The sequence below is a fragment of the Macaca fascicularis genome, chromosome 2 (assembly GCF_037993035.2).
Source record: "Macaca fascicularis isolate 582-1 chromosome 2, T2T-MFA8v1.1".
Taxonomy (NCBI): Eukaryota; Metazoa; Chordata; class Mammalia; order Primates; family Cercopithecidae; genus Macaca; species Macaca fascicularis.
This window is the reverse complement of record NC_088376.1, coordinates 150,416,477-150,436,297: the sequence shown is the minus strand read 5'-3', so window position 1 is coordinate 150,436,297 and position 19,821 is coordinate 150,416,477. Positions and strand designations below refer to the sequence as shown.

The window sequence follows — 19,821 nt, the reverse complement described above, 5'->3', positions numbered from 1 at the left end:
GCTTGATTAAACTGCCCTTACTCCTGTTCTTCCCTATTCTATCTCCAGAATTTGACAAGAGGCTGTCAGCTAAAATCTAGCTATTCCAGCCACACAAGTTCTGTAGTTCAACCCAGTGGAGTCTTTGGGGTTGAGACGCTGAGGTCCTTGTCAGAGCCCCACAGTCACCAGGTGGCTAAGTGCAAAATGAAAACAGCAGAAAGACTAATATCCCAACTGAGCCACTTACCATCTCTTTGTGGTTGGGGTAGTATGTCTGCTCAATGAGAGGGAACTTTTCTCCTCCCAGTGTCTTGTAGATGGCGACCAGCTGGGCAAACTGCAAAGGAAAGCAAATGTTACGCTTATCTTAGATAACTTCTGAAACAGGCAAAACATCAACTCATCAAATATTTATTGAGCCTTTGTTCTGTGGAGGACTTTATGCTAAGCATTGTGAGGATATAAAAGAAGTGTACAATTCCTATTCCCAAGGATATGATCTGCATTAGTTGGGGAAGGGAAAATGAGTGAGCTAAAATTCAATTACCTTTCTCAATTGTAATGGTGTTTCAAATCAAATTGATGAACTATTTTATCATCTTCATTTTACATATGGGACCTAGAGAGGTTACAAAACTTTCCTAAAGTCACAGAACTGCAAGGTGAAGTTGGAAGTAAAACTTGGGTCTCTAACTTTCCACATCTGCATCCCCGAGTGATGGCAAGGCATGAAGCTGGATAGGTAACATGGGCCAACTCTTGGAAGTTCAAATGTCAGGCAAAAGAATGATGGATTTTTCCGGTAAGCAGTATGGAGCCACCAAGAGTTTCAGCAGGAGGCGTCATAAAATGAAGTTCTTCAGGAAGATTAGAATGGTCATGGTATGTGGGATACACAGGCCCAGTCTTTCTGGAACTTACTACCCAACCAGGGACTGAACTTACTGGACCCTTTGCCTACGTATGAGAAACTGGAATAGCTCCATGGGGAAGGGGCAAAGTACACATATTTACAGCGTCAGGGTTGAAAGGTTTTCTTAGTGCACAGCTGGGCTCCCCCACGCTGCTCCATTTTATAAATGAAGAAGTTGAGGCCCAGAGAGGTCACTTGCCCAACGTCGCACAGTAGTTAATTAAGCCAGGTTCATAGCAAGGCCCCTTCATTTCCAATCCATAACTCTCCTTATTCCTGCAAGTAGCTGCCTTTCAGGCTCTGCAGAAACTATGCCCTTTCCACAGGAAACACAGGACTTTCCTGCTCAATCCCGTCACATACACACCTATACTCCCATCCCCAGTGCATCAGCAGCAGAGGAAACACATCTCTCTAGGGCTACTGGATTAGTTCACACTCAGTCACTGGTGTCTGGAGTGGCTAGAAGGGAAAGCTGTTAGATGAAATCTACTTATCAGAGAAAGGAAGACTAGAACATTTTTCAAAAGCTCAGGTCCTGTTCTCTGCAAGCGATGCTGGCACATAAGCCAGGAAGGGAAGAGGAGGTTGGGGCAGTAAAAGCTTGGAACTGGGTTGTTAGAAAACTGAAATCTTCTGATTCTTGTTCTGTTAACTTCCTAGGTGTCCTTGGCCAAACGAGTTTTCCTCTCTGGATTTCATTTTCTTCATATATAAAATGAGAGGGTTAAATTTTATCAGTTCCTCAAACTTTGTACCATAAATAATATCTCTTTATTATATTTCCCCCAAACTCTGCTATCAAACTGCAGTTTAAGTGATCATCTGTTGTGGTCCTTTTGTGGGTATAGATATAATTTTGTTATTTTTGAAATGCTGGAAAACACTGGAATTCCTGAGTCCCTCCCTTTAGTGACAAACAATTGGTGACTCTAGAGCTCTAGAGCCTCCTCCAGGACTGAAAGGATGATTCATGGACCCTCAAGCCCCTAAGATATCACTGTCAAAAGGGACTTTATAGAGTCTCTAGACCAGCCCTCTCATTTGACAAATTGAGATTGAGGCTGGAGAGCAAAGGAAAGTGCAGGCTCCTGGATTACATCCTGGAGTCAGGGCTGCACTGCAAGAGCACTCAGGTCTCTTTTCCTTGCTGGGTGCATTCACCATTGTACCCTGCTGTCCTCGCTGTCTTTGGTCCTTCAATTTGCTTTAACTATCAAGAATGAACCCTCAGACTTTTCCTGCCTTCTCTGATTCTCCCCACCTGCTCATCTGACCTTTATGTCCTACCTGCCCATCTGGGCCTGGACTCCTGCTCTGCCTCTGGACACCTGCCTGGGCTCCCAAGGCTCTCCAACATCCCTGGGGAGCTAATGCCAGCTTTGCCAAATGACCTCTGTCCTGCTGCAGCCCACGCTCTGGCATGGCACCAAGGCATGTGGGGCCCTACCTTTCCAGCATGTGGGAGAGTTACACAGACACCACACGGATGCCAGGACAGCCTGTGGCAGACTCCCAGAGCCCTGCAACAGCCAACACAATAATGACAGCCAGTTCCCAGGCTCTCGTTGGGTCTCAGGGAGCTCACCCCACTCTCCTCTCCAGCAGTCCCTGTCTGCTCAAGGTAGTGAGCTTGGCATCTAACCCATACCTCCCTGGAAACTTAGATTAAATCACAGCCATAGAGTCACCAATTCAACAAATGTAACATCTGATAAGGGCTGTTTACACATAGACAAAAGAATGAATTTGGGAGCTGGGGGTGCTGTTGGCAATTAATAGGAAGATATGTCCACTATAACCACTCATCGAATGAATCAAGAAAGATTTCTTGGAAAAAATGGGATTCCAGATCCATTTGAGTAATGTGTCCCCATGCCTATCACTCCTGGAAATTAAATGATTTAATTTAACTCTGGTACACTTGTCTCCAAAAACCCAGAAAAACTGACAGAATTTCAGATAGATTGGCAGCAATAAAGGGTGGTGCCATTCTTGATTTGTCTGGAATGCTGCTTTCACTGACTGGTCCACTTCTGCTCCCCAAATCCCAGTGGCCTGCCCTGACCAACTTCAGAGACAGCAATGTGCTCAGAGACAGAGTCGTGCAAGGTAGAGCCTTTTCCAACCCAACCAAAGTATCTCCTCACATCAATAGCAGTCACAGTAAAGATATTGAGAAACACAACCCAAAGTCATCAGCTGAGAGGGACCCTCCCCTCACAATCACCAAATTTGTCCACTCCCATGAACAAGCAGAGAACAATATGTAAAATGTCATTCATGTGGCAGCTGCTTAGTGAAACTGAAGGGAGAACTTGGGGTCTGGCCAGGGTGCCCTGCTGTTCTCATGCAGTGCCCAAGGCAATGTGCTCAGATTGTGAATGGGTGAGAGTGTGACCCCTCACCAGATCCCAGATCCCGGGAGGAGCAAAGCCCTAGCCACAGGCTCTCCCCATTCTTCCTGCCCTGGCCTCTGGCACAGTTTAGGAAAAGAAAACAGGGAACAAATTATTTTTTTTTCTTTTTTGTTTTTCAGACTGAGTCTCGCTCTGTTGCCCAGGCTGGAGTGCAGTGGCGCGATCTTGGCTCATTGCAAGCTCCGCCTCCAGGGTTCATGCCATTCTCCTGCTTCAGCCTCCCGAGTAGCTGGGACTACAGGCGCCCGCCACCACGCCCGGCTAATTTTTTTGTATTTTTAGTAGAGACGGGGTTTTGCCGTGTTAGCCAGGATGGTCTCTATCGCCTGACCTCGTGATCCACCTGCCTTGGCCTCCCAAAGTGCTGGGATTACAGGCATGAGCCACCACGCCCGGCCACAAATTTCTTTAAGAGAACCCATATACTAGGAGCCCGTAACAACCAGGCTGTCAAAGTGGTGGCAGCTGCTACTACTATTCCCAGTTTGGAGATGAAGAAACTGGGGCACAGGTTCAGTCAGAGGGTTGATAAGTAGTGAAATCACCCAGAAAAAGCTGCTAATAGCAGGATCACCCTGTGTGGCTAGGAGAGTCCACTTCTGACAAGTGCCAGGGGTGCATGTGGGTTAGGACATGTGTGCAGTAGGAAAGACGTGTGACTGAGGAGAAAAGGGAGGTCCACAAAAAAGACACTTGGTGAAGGTCTCACATATGCTCTTCTGTGATTAGCAACATACTAAAATCACACACTCTATTAGCGTGTTTCTGCAGAATCTAGGATTCCAGATGCCTCAGGCCACGCAGAGGGAAAGGTTGAACAAGTGGAGCTTGGGAACCCAACCCCCTCCTTAACCGTGGCAGCTCCCAGCCCTCCTGACTCCTTGTCCATTGATCTTTCTCTTACACTCCAAGCTCTCCCTGGCTTCCAAAGGAGAAAGAAAGCTGTTAGTTCCGGGGTGGAAAAAAAGATTAAGAGCAGAGGTGACAGATGTGTTTGGTTAACACACACACACACACACACACACACAGCAGAGGTGACAGATGTGTTTGGTTCACACACACACACACACACACACACACACCCCCTTCAGCTCTCTGAGTGGTGTAAAGGCGTGGAGTTCAGAAACTTCACAATTAGCCATAAGTGCCAGGAACCTTGGCAATCCAGGGTGTGTGACAGCTGAAATTCCACTTTTACAAAACAAGAAAGGCTTACTGCATCTTGAGGTCCAGAAGTCCCTCCTCTGGATCCTGCCCTTTTACCTGGGGGAAGAGGGCCTCACTTGCCACCCATGGCTTGCCACCGAAGTTATAAATGGATTCCAATGAGTTGATGCTGGGGAAGCCTGCATACTGCAAGCCAATGAGGATGTGATTAGGGGCAGGTGTTACCTTCTGAGAGGGTCAGCCTGGAGTAGCAGAGCCAGCAGAGGAGCTGGGTCCCCTCAGTGGTCGGAGAGGAAGCCAGAGTGCCCCCAAAGCCATCATAAGTCACTCTCCCTCCTAGCCCCACTTTTTCTATCTGCCTAAAAGTTTCCACTGCCTTCCTAGATTTCCAAGTTGGCCAAGAAAGAGAAAACCAGATCAGTTTCTTCCTTATATAGGAGCCTCAATCAATGGGAGAGGCAGTGGGATGTAGAGAAATCCTGGCACTATAACTTTGGCAAGTTACTTAATCCTTTTTGAGTCTTGTTTCTCTGTAAAAAGTTATAATAATGATAATAATATCTTCCTTGTAAGGTGAGGATTAAATGAAATTAACGTAGAAAAATCTCAGAAACTGGCATCCTATAGTAAGTAGTTTTCTACACCTTACTTTCTTTCTTTAATTTTCATCTCTATCATGAAAGGTTAAGGTCAGAGTTAGGGTTAGGCTTTGATGATCTCCAAGGACACTTCTAGTTCATAAGTATTTGATTCACATGCATGTGGATAAATTTCATTTTCAGGTTGCTTAACCACTTGGTAGGACTCTGTCACTACCACTGAGTTGGACTATTCCCTTGGTTGTCACTGGGCTCAGGCCATTCTAAAAGTTTGATCATTCTAGGAGGCAAGAAACAGATGTTTTTATCATTGCAACCTATGGCCAAAGGCAGAGCCTACAGACCTATAAGGGCTTCTTCATGGTATCTTTGTACGACTTTGTTGTGAGGCCAAAGGTCCACTCTGCAGCAAAGGTGCCCAGCCTGTGACAGGTGATGCTGTGCTATTGCGATGACCTGCCCTCCCCCATGTCCCAGGGGAAGCTCCTCTCACATCCTCTTAGCTGGGGCCTACTGCATCTTAAGGACCCTTCTAGGGGCCTGGGAGATGTAGGGACCCTCCTGGGGCTGGGGCCTACTGCATTTTGAGTCCCTCCTAGGGACCTGGGAGATGTAAGGCCTGGATCCTACCCTTTTACTTGGGGGAAGGGGGCCTCACTCACCACCCATGGCTTGTCACAGAAGTTGTATATGGATTCCAGTGAGTTGATGCTGGGGAGGCCTGCATACTGCATGCCAATGATCAGGTGGCGGAAGTCCTCATTCTCCGCCATGCCAAATGCATGCTGCCGGATGAGCACGAAGTCTGGCCGGAAGGACCTGGCGAGAAGGTAGAGGCAGGTTTGCCATTAACCAGCACTTCAGGCCATATATCATTTTGGTTCCCATTTCCAAAACCCAAGATAGAAAAGAGGGCTTAAGAACCACCTAGTCCAAGCCCCTCATTTTACTGTTGTTATTTTAGAGACAGGTCTTACTCTGTTACCCAGGCTGGAGTGCAGTGGCACAACTGTAGCTCACTATAACCTCAAACTCCTGGGTTCAAGTGATCCTCCTGCCTTAGCCTGCTAAGTAACTAGTACTACAGGCACAAACCACCAGGCCCAGCTAATTCTTTTGTTTTTTGGAGAGACAGGGTCTTACTATGTTGCCCAGGCTGTTCTCGAACTCCTGGGCTCAAGTGATCCTCTTGGCTCAGCCTCTCAAGTAGCTAGGACTACAGGCACGTGCCATGACCCCTGGCTAATTTTTTCATTTTTTGGAGAGATGAGTTCTCACTATGTTGCTCAGGCTGGTCTCAAACTCCTGGGCTCAAGTCATTCTTCTACCTCAGTCACCCAAAGCGCTGGGAGTACATATGAGCAATGGTTGTAATTTTATTATTATTCTTCCTTTCTGGACTGGTAAATGGGATATTACGGTACTTTCCTTTTTTGTTTGTTTGTTTGTTTGTTTGTTTTCTGAGACAAGGTCTTGCTCTGTCACCCAGGCTAGAGTGCAGTGGCGCGATCTCAGCTCATTGCAACCTCCGCCTCCTGGGTGCAAGCAATTCTTGTGCCTCAGCCTCCCAAGTAGCTGGAATTACAGGCACACACCAATACACTCAAACAATTTTTTATAGTTTTAGTAGAGATGGGGTTTTGCCATGTTTGCCATGTTGGACAAGCTGGTCTTGAACTCCTGGCCTCAAGTGATCTGCCCACCTTGGCCTCCCAAAGTGCTGGGATTACAGGTGCGAGCCACCATGCCTGGCCAATAGTATGGTACTTTCCAAAGGAGATTTGAGGAACAGAATTCTGACATTCCCTCTCTCCTCTGGGCCAAGCATCGCTTTTTTCTAAGGTACAAATACCCTTAGGAGCGAAGAAACACTTTTAGACTCTCACACCTTAAGTGAAAAAGATTTTTCCTTGACTACATGAGGCAGTTAAGAGCCTGAAGCTCCTTGTAGCTTTTGAGTTGGAGCTCAAAGCAGGTCCTGGAAAACTGAAGACAACAGTACTTGGCTGCCTTCACCACACTGCCACAGAGGTCCCTGATCTCAGTGTCCTTTTCTGACTCCTTAAAGCTGCTCCTTAAAATACGCAATGCCCTCATCAGGCCCCCAGGAGAGCAAGGGGCCAGACTGGCTGAGGACAGATGCCAGACTTCCCAATGTTATTCTTCCAAAGCGGACGCTAGGGAGGGGTACAAATATTTTTCGCAGAACTGAGGTTGAGCAACAGCTACAGGAAGCCCTGAGAGTACAGAATGTTCCCATGCATAGGAAAGCTCCTGCATTTCCCCTCTAGCCAGCAAAGCTTCTAGCCACGGCTATTCCAGAGGACCAAGGCCCCTGTTTTCATGCCTGAGCTTCAGAGAAACCCCACCTTCCCAGAGAGTCAGTTCTGTGGCAGCATCTATTCCCAAGGTGCTAAGCCTCAGTAGATTCATATGATACACAATGACCTACTTGGTTCTCTGCCCAGGAAGCCATTGCCCACCACCTCCAGCCCCAGCCCCACCCAGGCTCAGAGATTAATCTTTTAAAGTGAGGGTGGAAGGAGCCTTCTTTGGCCACTCAGAGGACTTAAGCTTTTACACCGTTGGTGGGAAATGTAAATTAGTACAACTTCTACAGAAAACAATATAGAGATTTCTCAAAGAACTAAAAGTAGAACTACCATATGACCCAGCAATACCATTACTGAGTATTTACCCAAAGGAAAAGAAATCATCAAATTAAAAGACACACTCATATGTTTATTGCAGCACTATTCACAATAGCAAAGTCATGCAATCAACCTAAGTGTCCATCAGTGGATGACTGGATGAAGAAAATATATATAGTACACACCATGGAATACAATGTAGCCATTAAAAAAATAAAATCATGTATTTTGCAGCAACAAAGGTGGAGCTAGAGGCCATTATCCTAAGTGAAATAACTCAGAAACAGAAAATCAAATACTGCATTTCTCACTTACAAGTGGGAGCCAAATAATGGGTACACATAGACATACAGATGGAAAAAACAGACACTGGGGACTCCAAAAGAGGGGAGGATGAAAGGAGGATGAGGGCTGAAAAATTATCTATTGGATATGATGCTATTTGGGTGATGGAGCACTAGAACCCCAAACTTCACCATTACATAATATACCCGTGTAACAAATCTGTACAAGAATCCCCTCAATCTATTAAACAAACAAACAAACAAACAGAAACATGGCATCTGTTAGAGCTGCTCTGATCTTCTTGTGTCTCAGTTCTGGGAAGTTAGCACCAGCTGTATGCCTGAGATACAACTCCAATCCTGCACCCCAGTTATAGGAATTGAGCTGTACACTGTGGTCAGCCCCTGAGTTCCTACCCTGGTACCCAGAGAGGCCTGCCTTTATTCTTGCCCTGCTACTGGGCCTCTCTGTCACCACCTGCTTATGTTCAAGCATCCCCATTACCCTCTCTACCTACAGCTGGAGGAGCCCATCCATTTTCTCTTGTAGGAGCTACCTGAGCTCACTCCCCACCTGGATGGACATCTCTTTTTCTGTCTTCTTCCTTGATCTTCAGAATGGATAAGCTCATATTTCCTGTTGTTAGGTCCCAGACACCTCCAGTCTGGCCTTTCCTGTCACCAACCCAGTTCCTGTTGGACACTGGAAGCCTGTCAGGTTATTGAGGTAGGGAAGAGTGAGGTGAAATCTCTTCTTGGAACAAGACTGATGTCTGAAAACCTGAAGCCATACTGAACTCCTGGGAAGAATAACACTTGTTGAAACCATTTCCCACCACCCCCTCTCCCCGCTTGACCACCTTCCAATCTGGAATTCTCATTACCTCCCTCACAAAATTCTGTGAGTATGACAACATCACATCTATATGGCATCCAGCATACCACCTGGCATGTAAGTGCTCAATAATTGCTTATTTTCTTCCACCCACCATGGCTCTTCCAGCCCTAGGTTTTTCTATCAGACTTAGGAGTTCCCAGGAATGAGGAATATAGAAAGAATACAGGATGGAGAGTCAAGGGATCTCACATAGAAGACACGGCTCTGCCACAACTCACTAGGGGAACCTAAGCAAATCAATGTAAAATGGAAGGCTGAACTACATCAGACATTTTCAGGTTTGTTTGTTTTAAAGCAATGGTACCCTGTTTTCCAACGGAAATGTGTGCAGGATAAAAGCACGGAGCTGCACTGGCTGAAGGGGTGGGGGGAAATAATCCTATAAGGAATCCAGTTGTCTCTAAGTGAGCTCTGAGTCTGTGAAGCTTAAGTTTCTTTCTCTACCACTGGACTAAGCTCAGCAAGAAGCTGGCTTTCTCTGCCTTTTCTACTACTTTTGCCGAACACACATCATTAAGTTCTGTATACCATACATAGTACTGCTATCTCACTCCAACACCTGACTTAGAAACCACCTCTTTGAGCCAGAGGTAGTAACTCTGGAGACAGTCACAATGACCCTGAGTTCAGAAAGACCCTTACCGGACAACCTTTGTGCCATTCCGGAGAACCTGCATATCCACAGCATAGGTGCCATCTGCATGGGCCACCAGGTTGAGCTCTGAAAATTCTGCCTGGAAAATAATAACAGGGGAATAAGTTCACAATCCTGACTTTGGCAAGTCCTCTACATAGCAGCAGCAACATCCCCACCACGGAACATTTATATACAGTTTTCAAAACATGTTCACATACTGAGTTAGTCTAATTCTCATAGCAACACTGTGATGAAGGTGGGACAGAGATAATTATCCCCATTTACCAAAGGAGGAAACTGAGCCTCAGAGCAGTTAAGTAACTTTTCAGGACAAACAAAACTTATCATTGGCAGAGAAAGGAGCAAAAATCCGGTCCTCTAACTCCCAGCCCAGCATCCTTTGTGCTGGTTCTCTACAGAGCGATAATGTGGACTGAGACAAGTGTCCTTTTATCAGTTTCAATATAAAAGCACTAGGTTTAAATTTAGCCAACTAGGTTTTAGTTCTACTTCCCCCTACACAGCTGTATAAAACATTAAGCAAGTTACTTGTCCTCTCTGGGTTTCAGTTTTCCCAATCTATAAAATGGGAATAATTTTTATCAATCTTGCCTATCTAACAAGTTGTTTGAAGACAGTCAGTAAATCATAACACACTGTATAATGAATGATGAGTAACTTCTTTTATCACATAGGAAATACATGCATTGTTGAAACTGAACATCCTCCTCTTCCCCAAATGGACCCAATCACTATTTATTATGAAGCAAAGGATGGAGGAAGGTAAAAAAAAAAAAAAAAGAAAAGAAAAAAGAAAAAAGGGCTTTCAGTGCTTCACTGTATTAAGGAAGTGTTCTTTTCTATGTTTCCTCTAAAGTATAGCCTCAGGCCCAGAGGAACCATCACTGGGGGCAGCATACCTGAATGGCAGACATGTGCCTACCAAGAAGTATCTTGCCACCAACAATATGGAGGTAAAGTGCAATGTCCTGGGAAGACATTCCTCTAAGGTTTTCCTCACTCTGGGAAACTTACACTGTAAGAGGGTCCTAAGAACCAAACTGCTTGCTCATCTACAGACACCAGAGCCATAAAAAGGAATCAGAGAAATGAAAAGACACAGACTCCAGGACCATGCCTCACAGAGAGAAAGGTCCTGGGGAAAGGACGGGAGAGAGAGGAAACGCAGAGTCCAGAACTCAATGATGGACACAGTATTCCACTCAGCAGAACGACATGGTTCACTCTGGCATGCCAAGAGGAAACCGTGATGATGCAGATGCAGCTCTGGGCTTCAGGCTGATTACCTGTTCCACCTTGATATCATAATCTCCAAGGACTTTTTTGCCCCGAAAGCACTTGGCCCTGGAGAAAGGAATAAACCCACACAAATTAGTTTTGTGCAAGTATTTAAAGTCAGACATTTACTATTACAAAGAAGAGGACCACAGCAGACAGATCTCCAGAATGAGGGTCAAGAGACCTGGGTTCTGAACCTCATTCTGCTATGAGATCACCACAAGACAAACCATTTCCTCTCTTTTAGCCTCAATTTACCCATCTATAAAATAATACAAAACATCCTTTCATTATTGGGTTTTGTCATAACATCTCTGGTCTTTTGGCTATAAAACACATCTAGAAATAAGGATTTCCCCAATTTTATTCTTAGTAAAGGCTAGGTCAGCTTTATACATTTCTATAATTTCCTTTTTTCCTTGATCCTTCATTTTACTATGGTTTTCTATTTGGTATCCACCCTTGGATTTCTAGTTTTTAAAGAAACTGTTATCACTTTACTTCTTCATACCCATGCAAAGAGGACCCGAGGCCATTATTAATTTAAAAATATAACCAACAAAATGAGGATTAAGGAACAATCAATGAATGTGAGGAAATTAATTAGATCAAAATAGAAGGTAGCGGGAAAAGACTGAGGAAAGCCACTGCATTTGAACACAAAACTTAGCCCATATTTCTGAGCAGTCAAGAAAATGGGTCAAGGTGAGTTACACAGTACACAGTATCTTCCCAGTTTGTCACAGATCTAGAGGACCCTCACATTAATGCATTAATTAATCCCTTGTAATAAGTAATTAATCCCTTATAAGCAGATATTTTTATACTTATATTCCTACTTTGCTTCTAACCTGCCCCCCCTACATTAGATTTCCTTATCTGTCCATTTCGGCTGGTTCTCCATTTGTCAAAAGGGCCTTTCCACACTCTACCTGTTAGGTAGGTTGAGCTTGCTTTTCCAGTGCTTGAAATTTCCAACGTAATATTTCATTGGAAATTTTTTGGGAGTCTCTCCCCAAAATAAAGGAATAAACCAGTATTTATTGGGCATCATGTTCTAGGAATTACATGCGAGTCGTTTTCAAGAACATCTCATTTAGTCCTAACAATATGTAAGATACAGAGAAAGATCTTCATTTCAGAAACAAGGAAACCAAGATTCAGAATTGAAAATGGTGTATTCAAGGCCCTATAGCAAGTTATCGGCAGAGCTAGTATTCACAGCCAAGTCTGTGGCACTCTGAGCCCACTGCCCTTCACATTGCAGGCACTGTCTCCCTCTATTGATTTAGCCTCTCCTTCTCTGCTCACACCACCACAAAAACGGACTTGCCCTGTGTGTGCTGCATTGCATTTGTTCCCATTTTCCTTCTTCCACTCACAAGGGACTTAATGATGTGAGCGCTAGTCCCACTACAAATACTTCCTACCCTGGTTCCTGTCAACTACCCTGGACGAGGCCAGGCTGTTTCCTTTTCTCTATGGGTTCTGGAACACCCCGTTCTAGGAAGTTGTCATTTGTCCTATCCAAGTCCCTGGCCACCCTCAAATTGCTCCTCTGAGGCACTCAGCCATCCTGGAGCTGGACCACTTAAGTCCATCCCCCACCTCTGCCCCAATTTCTTATTAAGCTTCACACCAGCTTGTTTCCAGGACCCTGATCAACATTCACAGCTCAGCGAGCCCCTCAGGCAGGGGCCCTGTAGTATATCCCTGTAGTATATATATATTTCTTTGGCTACTATTGCATTTTATTTACAGGTTTAACTAAGAGAGTCTAGTATGGCACTATCACTTCTCTACAGACCTTGGAGTCTGCAGGTTTGTGTCCATGACTATAAAAAGGAGGAACTGGAGTGAATGACCCATGAGATCCCTTTCTTTCATTGGTGAGGTATGTCTACCTTGTTATCAGCAATGCTTTTCTGATGCTTCCTCCTATTTTCCTGTCTCAAAATAGCTCTCCTTCTGTGAGTTAAATCTCAGAGACATTAACAATAACCTCTCATTTGGTACGATGCCGTGCATTTGCAAAGCATGTTCCTTGCCCTAGTTGTTCCTCACAACTCTGTGAAGGAGCCAGGAGAGATAGTGTGGTCCATTTGGCTGATAGGGAAACTGAAGCCCAGGACAATTAAATAACATGCCCAAATCAGAAAAGTTCATGGAAGTTAAGGCTAGAACTAAGAGTTTATATCTAGGTGCTTAAATGCTGCCAAGTTTCTTAATTCACTCATTTATGTTGTGGGTTTTGAACACTGATATTGAAGTATATTTATAGATTCTGGCTGGGTTTTTCTGCCACTTCCTGCACCTGCCCATTGACCAAGTTGGCTAATGAACTGTTTTCATGCCTTCCCTCCTCCCCCACCTCTCTAGCTATCCTAATGCCTTTTCCTTAAGGTAATCTGTCCTGTTGGAAATCTCAGTGTGTGTTTCCTGGCCCAGGGTCACTGACCTCTCTTGGCTGAGCCACAACCTTATAGAAAAGGAGCCAAGATGGCCGGCAGATGAGGTACAGAGCCCTCTTCTGGAGAATGAGCACATTCTTGCAGCTCCAGGCTCTGGGACATTTTGATTCTAGGTATTTTCATGAAAAATTGTGTAATTTGCTAGCAAATGATAGAAGTATTTCCTGATACTAAGAGAACACTAGTACAGGGCACTGTGCTGGAATCCAGAGGATGGGCTCTGGAATCACAATCTGGGGTGTGAATTCTAGCTGTATCCTTTCCTGGTTGTGTTACCTTACAGAGGCTTAAATTTTTTTAAAAAATAGTATATTGTGTGGTTAAACTAGTCGATCTATCTATAAAATTATATAAGAGGATAAAACAAAAAGTAAAATGTTCTTTTTTCCCATTCCTCTCTTATCACATATACTTCTAATTATCAATTATAAGCATATACTTCCAGTGGAGGGGGAAAAATGTGTGGATATACCTGCATACATATATGCTTCAAACATATACATATGGCATGCTACATAAATTTTTTAAAAATTTTTGTTTTTTGCACTTAAAAATATATCTTAGTGATATGCTTTCAGCACATATTGATGGGCCTCTTCCTTTTTAATGGTTGCATGAAATTCCATTTGAAGGATATACAGTATTTATTGGTAAGCATTTATTGGTATTGGCATTATATATTGGTGAGCACATTAGATTTCTAGTTTCTTGTTTTTGCTATTACAAACAGTGCTATAATGGCTTACATTTAAAAATATAGCCATAGGATAACTATTTTATGACAGAAACGCTGGTGCAAGGAACAGACACTGTTATGGTTTTTGCTGATACTCCCAAACTGTCCCCCACCCAAGAAAAAAATGACACCACTCTTACCAGCATTTGAAAGTTTCGGAAAACTACTCCGCTTCCCTTAGTTTTCCCACATAGTCCCCTGCATACGATAGGAACAGATAAGATGCCCAGTATGGAATTTTTTTTTTTTTTTTGAGACAGGATCTTGCTCTGTTGCGCGGGCTGGAGTGCAGTGGTGCAATCATGGCTCACTGTAGCCTCGACTGCCTGAGTGAGCTCCAGTGATCCTCCTGCCTCAGCCTCCTGAGTAGCTGGAACTACAGGCACATGCCACCATGCCAGGCTAATTTTTAAATTTTGTTTTGTACAGACACGGTCTCACTATGTTGCCCAGGCTGTTCTTGAACCCCTGGGCTCAAGCAATCCTACCTTGGAATCTGAAAGTGCTGGGATTATAGGAGTGAGCCACCATGCCCCACCAATATGAACTTTCTGATTGGCAGTCTTGTCACATAAATCTAAATTCATCCCCTTGTGCTCAATCCTAAACAAAACCCAAGATGTACATCCTTGAAACACAGACTAAAAATATCTGTAGTGCCTGTATTGTCAATTTCCCCCTATTGTAACATTTTTCTTAACAAGCCTAGCAGCTGAGGATCTATGTAAGTTTAATGGCTTGCAGCTTCCTTGATGGACCAGGTAATGAACCATCATCTCCCCTTATTGCTAAAATGAGCAAAAGCTTCTAGATTTAACTCGTTAATCAAGGAAGTTAATACTTTCATCAATTCCCATCCACCTACCAACTAGGGCTTGTGAGGCTGAGGAATACGATTTCAGAGACTTCTCTCCTGACTCCCCCACAAAACTTGGCCCAAACCAGGCAAGCCTAGCTTAAATACGCCCTCTTTTATGCATGGGATAATGGAGAAAGAGTTCTAGAAATAGAAGCCAAGGAAGCCGAGTTCAGGCCTACTTCTACCACTTTTCAGCTGTGTGACTTTGGGCAAGTAATGCCTCTCTGAGTCTTAGTTGTGTCATTCATAAAATAAGGCTAATAGTGATCTTAGTAGTGAACACCTGTGACGTACTAACTACTGTTCTAAGTGTTTTATGTATTTTACCTCATTTAATAATATTTGGCTCACAGGTGGTTGTGAAGATTTAATGAAATCAGATGACATGAAAGTTTTGGAAGTGCTGAAATTTATGCAAATATGAGGCACTGCTAGCAAAAAGCAGCAAACATATGCTGTTTTAATATGACTACGACCAACATGGCTTCTTCCTTTTCTGAATTTTCATCACATTTATTGTCTGCTCATGATATTTGGCTCACAGCATCATCATCTGATACCACCTTTCAAGGTCAGTTGTCTGATAATCAGACACTGCTTCCCCACCTATGCCTCAGACCACTAGATTATATGACAATGCTTCAGAGCAGGGATGATCCATATGTGAATCTTGGATTTTTCAGAAAATTTTTGATTTTAAATACTGATTATGTCTTCTTGTTTGATTATATACTCTAGGCCTGTACAAATATAATAATTATATCCATAAATTTCCAAATCCTTCACAGAGCTGTGACTTAGTAGCCTCACAATCAGGACTTGCTTATTAACTGGGATATTAGGAGTGGTGGTTTGGGCTGGACCACTAGAGAAAACCAGAAGAGAGCACCCTCAGGACGCAGCCTATTTCTGCAGGCCCTGCCATCTTCTTCTCACATGTGTCAATCCTGACGGTCAAGTTCTTTCCTCCTTCTCCTTCCCCAAATGAAAATCTGTTTTCAATCTCTGTCTGTATTGGAGCTAATGGACCTGAAACAGCCTAGAGTATAAATCCTCCCAAGATGACTGGAATTTGCATAAGTATCAAATCTCAGGCTAGAAGATGACAGCACTAAAGATGGATTCACATACTCCAGAAGGCATTTAGGGAAGAAAAGACTTTGCCAGAGCTCTGGAAATAGTCCAGCACCTAGTAAATACCTAGCACTGTCTAGACATTTACCTTTAACAAGATGCTAGTTTCTGGCTCTTACTGACTCTGACTCAGGCCTTGTTCTTTCAACCAAACATCTGAAGGCTTCAAGAAGTTAGAAAATAAACTAGAAATAGTAGGAGATTCCTATTTCCCCACTTACACTGTTAGGGTAAAAATCAAGCCTGCCTGTTCTGGTGCAAGTTTGTGAGCGCCTGCCGCCACCCACTGGCAAGATGAGTACTGCAGCTAATTGCAGACAGCTCACCACTCACTGCTCTGGCTGAATAGCCACAGACTCTACCGGCACAGGGGTATCCCTCCAGCTGCTTTATGCTGCTCTGAAAAACCATATCCGAAGATTAACTGTTTCTTCTAAAAAGTATGCATCCACTTCCCTCCCTCAAAGAAGCTGGATAGCTAGCTTTTGCAACCTATAGAAAGAAACGCTGTGATTTGTCAGTAAATTCGGCAAAAATTTACTGAGCACCCAGTGGTATAGGTGCTGGAACTATAAAAATTGGCAACCATAAGTGGTCACAAAGTACAGAAAGCACAGTCTACAAAAGGACACCAGTATCAATATGGCAGTCATTGCTAAGTTCCCGCTCAACTCTTCAGATTTACATCTAGCATTCACATTTCCACCTTTCAATCTTTTCCTTTAAAAACAATTTTAAGCACACAACTAAAACAATAATGAAAGTTTCATATAGTCCAGGAGGATGTACAGTGGAAAGAAAGTTTCCTCTACCTCATATGTCAGTGGAGAGACAGAAACAAAAATAAAAGATTGGAATTCAGGGTATCAACTGTAGCAGACATACAAGCACAGCATTATGGGAACCCGAAGGAGGGAGCCATTCTCCCTGCCTGGAGAAGCCTAGGAATGCTCCAGAAAGACTGAACTGAGTCTTAAAGAATGAGTAGGAATTAGCCACATAGGAAGGAGGACGTAGAATTGAAATGTAAGGGCAAAGACACAGAAGCTTGGGTGGGGCTCTGAGCACTACAGAGGCCCAGCACACTGCTGGCTGAGCAGTGAAGACCGGAGATTCCTGAGGCAGGGAAGAGGCCAAAGGGCTTTAAATGTCAGGTGGAGTCTCTGGGAATGAGGGCTAGTCTCCAAATGATTTTTCACAAGTTTTCATTGCAGAAATATCCTCAATAGTCATCAACATTTTACCAATCTTTTTCATCTATTACCCTCACTGTTTTTGTTGTTGAGACTATGGTTTGAGTATTTTAAAGCAAATCCCAAACATCATGTCATTTACCCTGTCAATTTTTAAGTATTCTCTCTGTTAGTGATTCTTACTTGTATGATTTACAGTGGCAAAACAGACATAACATTTTCCATTTTAACCACTTTTACGTATACACTTCAGTGGTATTCACAATGTCGTGCAACCACCACCACTATCTATTTTTCAAAACGTTTTCATCATCCCAAACAAAAGCTCTGTAGCCAATAAGCAATAAGTGCCCATTCTCTTCTCCCCTCAGTCCCAGGTAATCTCTAATCTACTTTGTCTGTATTAATTTGCCTATTCTGGAATAATGACTTTTTAAATATAAGTACCATGCCATTGTCTCACCAAACAAAATTAACAATTTTTATTAACATCTTTACTGATCTGTATTCAAGTTTTCCCAACTGTCTCAGAATATACTCAAAGATTTTAAGCAGAGAGATCATACGGTCAGATATGCCTAAGATCTGAGAGACTGCTTTCTCTGGAATGTGGAGAAGACTGAAGGGAATGAATCAGTGCTTAAGATCATTTCAGAAGCCAGTGTAGTAACCAGACTTCAAGATTTTCTATTTTACTGGCACTTGGCACCTATTGCACAGCACTCACCTGACAATTCAATTAATCACTTGATTGATTAGGTCTAGGAGCTTAGTAGCTAGCTAGGAAATGACCGCAACATTTAAAAAATCAGATTTAATGAAATGACATAACACTTTATAGAACTCTCCCTGTAGATGTTCGGGAACAGAGACATAAATAAGGCCTCAAATAGTCAGGCCCTACATTGAAGGGGTTCCCAACTCAAATTTGGATTTGTTATCTAATTTATGGACCATAAAACTTTCAGTACCTGGAGAAATTTCTGTTATGGATAATTGGTTTGGTTCAGAATAAGAAACAAAGAATAGGAAGACATTAGTACTTTTCCAGATAAAGGCAACATTCTGTGGCTGGTCCTTGATATTATTAATTCACTGATTAAATTGTTATATCAAATGCTCTGCAAGTAAGGGACTTCTTACATAAAGAGCAAGCTGCATGGTGTCTTCGTTAACATTCATATAAATGATCTGGAAAACAGTGCATGGGGAAATTGCCAAGGTTGCCGATGGCATTCAGCTCTTCCAGGGATTAAAATGCCAAGATGATTAGGGGTAAACTGAAAGAAGATGTGGACGTGGGCAGAAAAGTGGCAGAGGAGTTTTAATGTGACTAAGTGTAAGAAAACATATTCAGGGGAAATAATCTTATCAGAGGATCATGAACTGGAATGCTCAACTACAATCCGGTAAAGGAACCTGGAATGACAGAACATTGTTTCCTGAAGACAGTCCTGTGAACTGTAACAGGCAAAAACCAAAAAGACAGAGAGAGTGAAAGGTGAAAAAATGTTAGTTATCACTAGAAAGCTTATGGAAATCCAACATAAAGGGCTACTCATGCCCTAACCCCATCTTGTACAAGCTATAATGCTTTCCTGTTTGTGATACAGCGTATTAGGTCCACTCACCTGGACACAAGTGACATGATGAAAGTAGAAATGGTCCAGAGAAAAACAGAACAAAATGAAATGGCTCTGATTTTAGTAAAGCTAAAATAATGAGTCTTCTTCAGTCTATAAAGGTAAAGATACAAAGGCAACACACGGGTGTGTAGGAGGAGGGAAAGAAAAACCAAACAAACACTGAGTGACCCTATACAAATCAAATCACTCAGCTCAGACCACCAAAATTAATCCTCACAATATGCTTCTTACAAGAATATCATCTTCATGTTACTGGTTTTATAGAAAAATGAGGCTCAGATGAATCGACTGACTTGCTTAAAGGTAGCAGTTAGTAGGTGGCAGAGCTAGTAAAATTAAATTCCAACTCTTTTGATGAGCAAGTTTAGAGACCATATACTTCCTTAGGTGAGGATTCTGCTCTATTCATTTTGTGTTACCAAAGCCTGTCCTACTGTTTGACACATGAAATGTTTATAGAGTTACTGAACACAGCTAGATATTTGGAGGTTAGTATCATAAAGCAGCTGAGTGCTATGGCATGTGCCTGTAGTCCAAACCACCTGGGAGGCTGAGGCTGGAGGATCACTTGAGCCCAGAAGTTCAAGTCCAGCCTGGCCAACATGGTAAAACCCTGTCTCAAAAAAGAAAAAAGAAAAAAAATCAAAGAGAGCAACCAGGCTCAATCTGATACAGAGTCCTAGGCTTGAAGACCTTTGTGAATGCCCACTTAGTCCTTCTCTGGAGTTTATGAAATTTCATCAGGTGACCTGTGGGAGGCTTCAACAGCCTTATGTGGCAGATGAGATCCCTTAAGAAAAGCAGCAATCCCAAAGATCTGAAAATAACTAATTTCTGTGTAAACATCCCAGCTGTGATTTCAGTTGGGAACAGCAAATCACTTTTTTTTGAACAGATTTTCTGAAGATCTCTATTTTGGGGAATAATTAAAT

At 43.2% G+C, this 19,821-nt stretch overlaps 1 protein-coding gene across 2 annotated transcripts in view; it reads right to left on the bottom strand.

Annotated features, from left to right (window-relative positions):
- The window catches only part of SYN2 (synapsin II), a 190,606-nt gene that overhangs the window by 38,598 nt on the left and 132,187 nt on the right, over positions 1-19,821 (bottom strand). For both annotated transcript variants that reach the window (XM_045385741.3, XM_045385743.3), the window contains exons 2-5: positions 10,859-10,916; positions 9,557-9,648; positions 5,744-5,900; positions 230-319 (exon numbers count right to left, since the gene is read on the bottom strand). In XM_045385741.3, the coding sequence (XP_045241676.2) occupies positions 230-319; positions 5,744-5,900; positions 9,557-9,648; positions 10,859-10,916 (397 nt within the window). The remainder of the gene's footprint in view (positions 1-229; positions 320-5,743; positions 5,901-9,556; positions 9,649-10,858; positions 10,917-19,821) is intronic.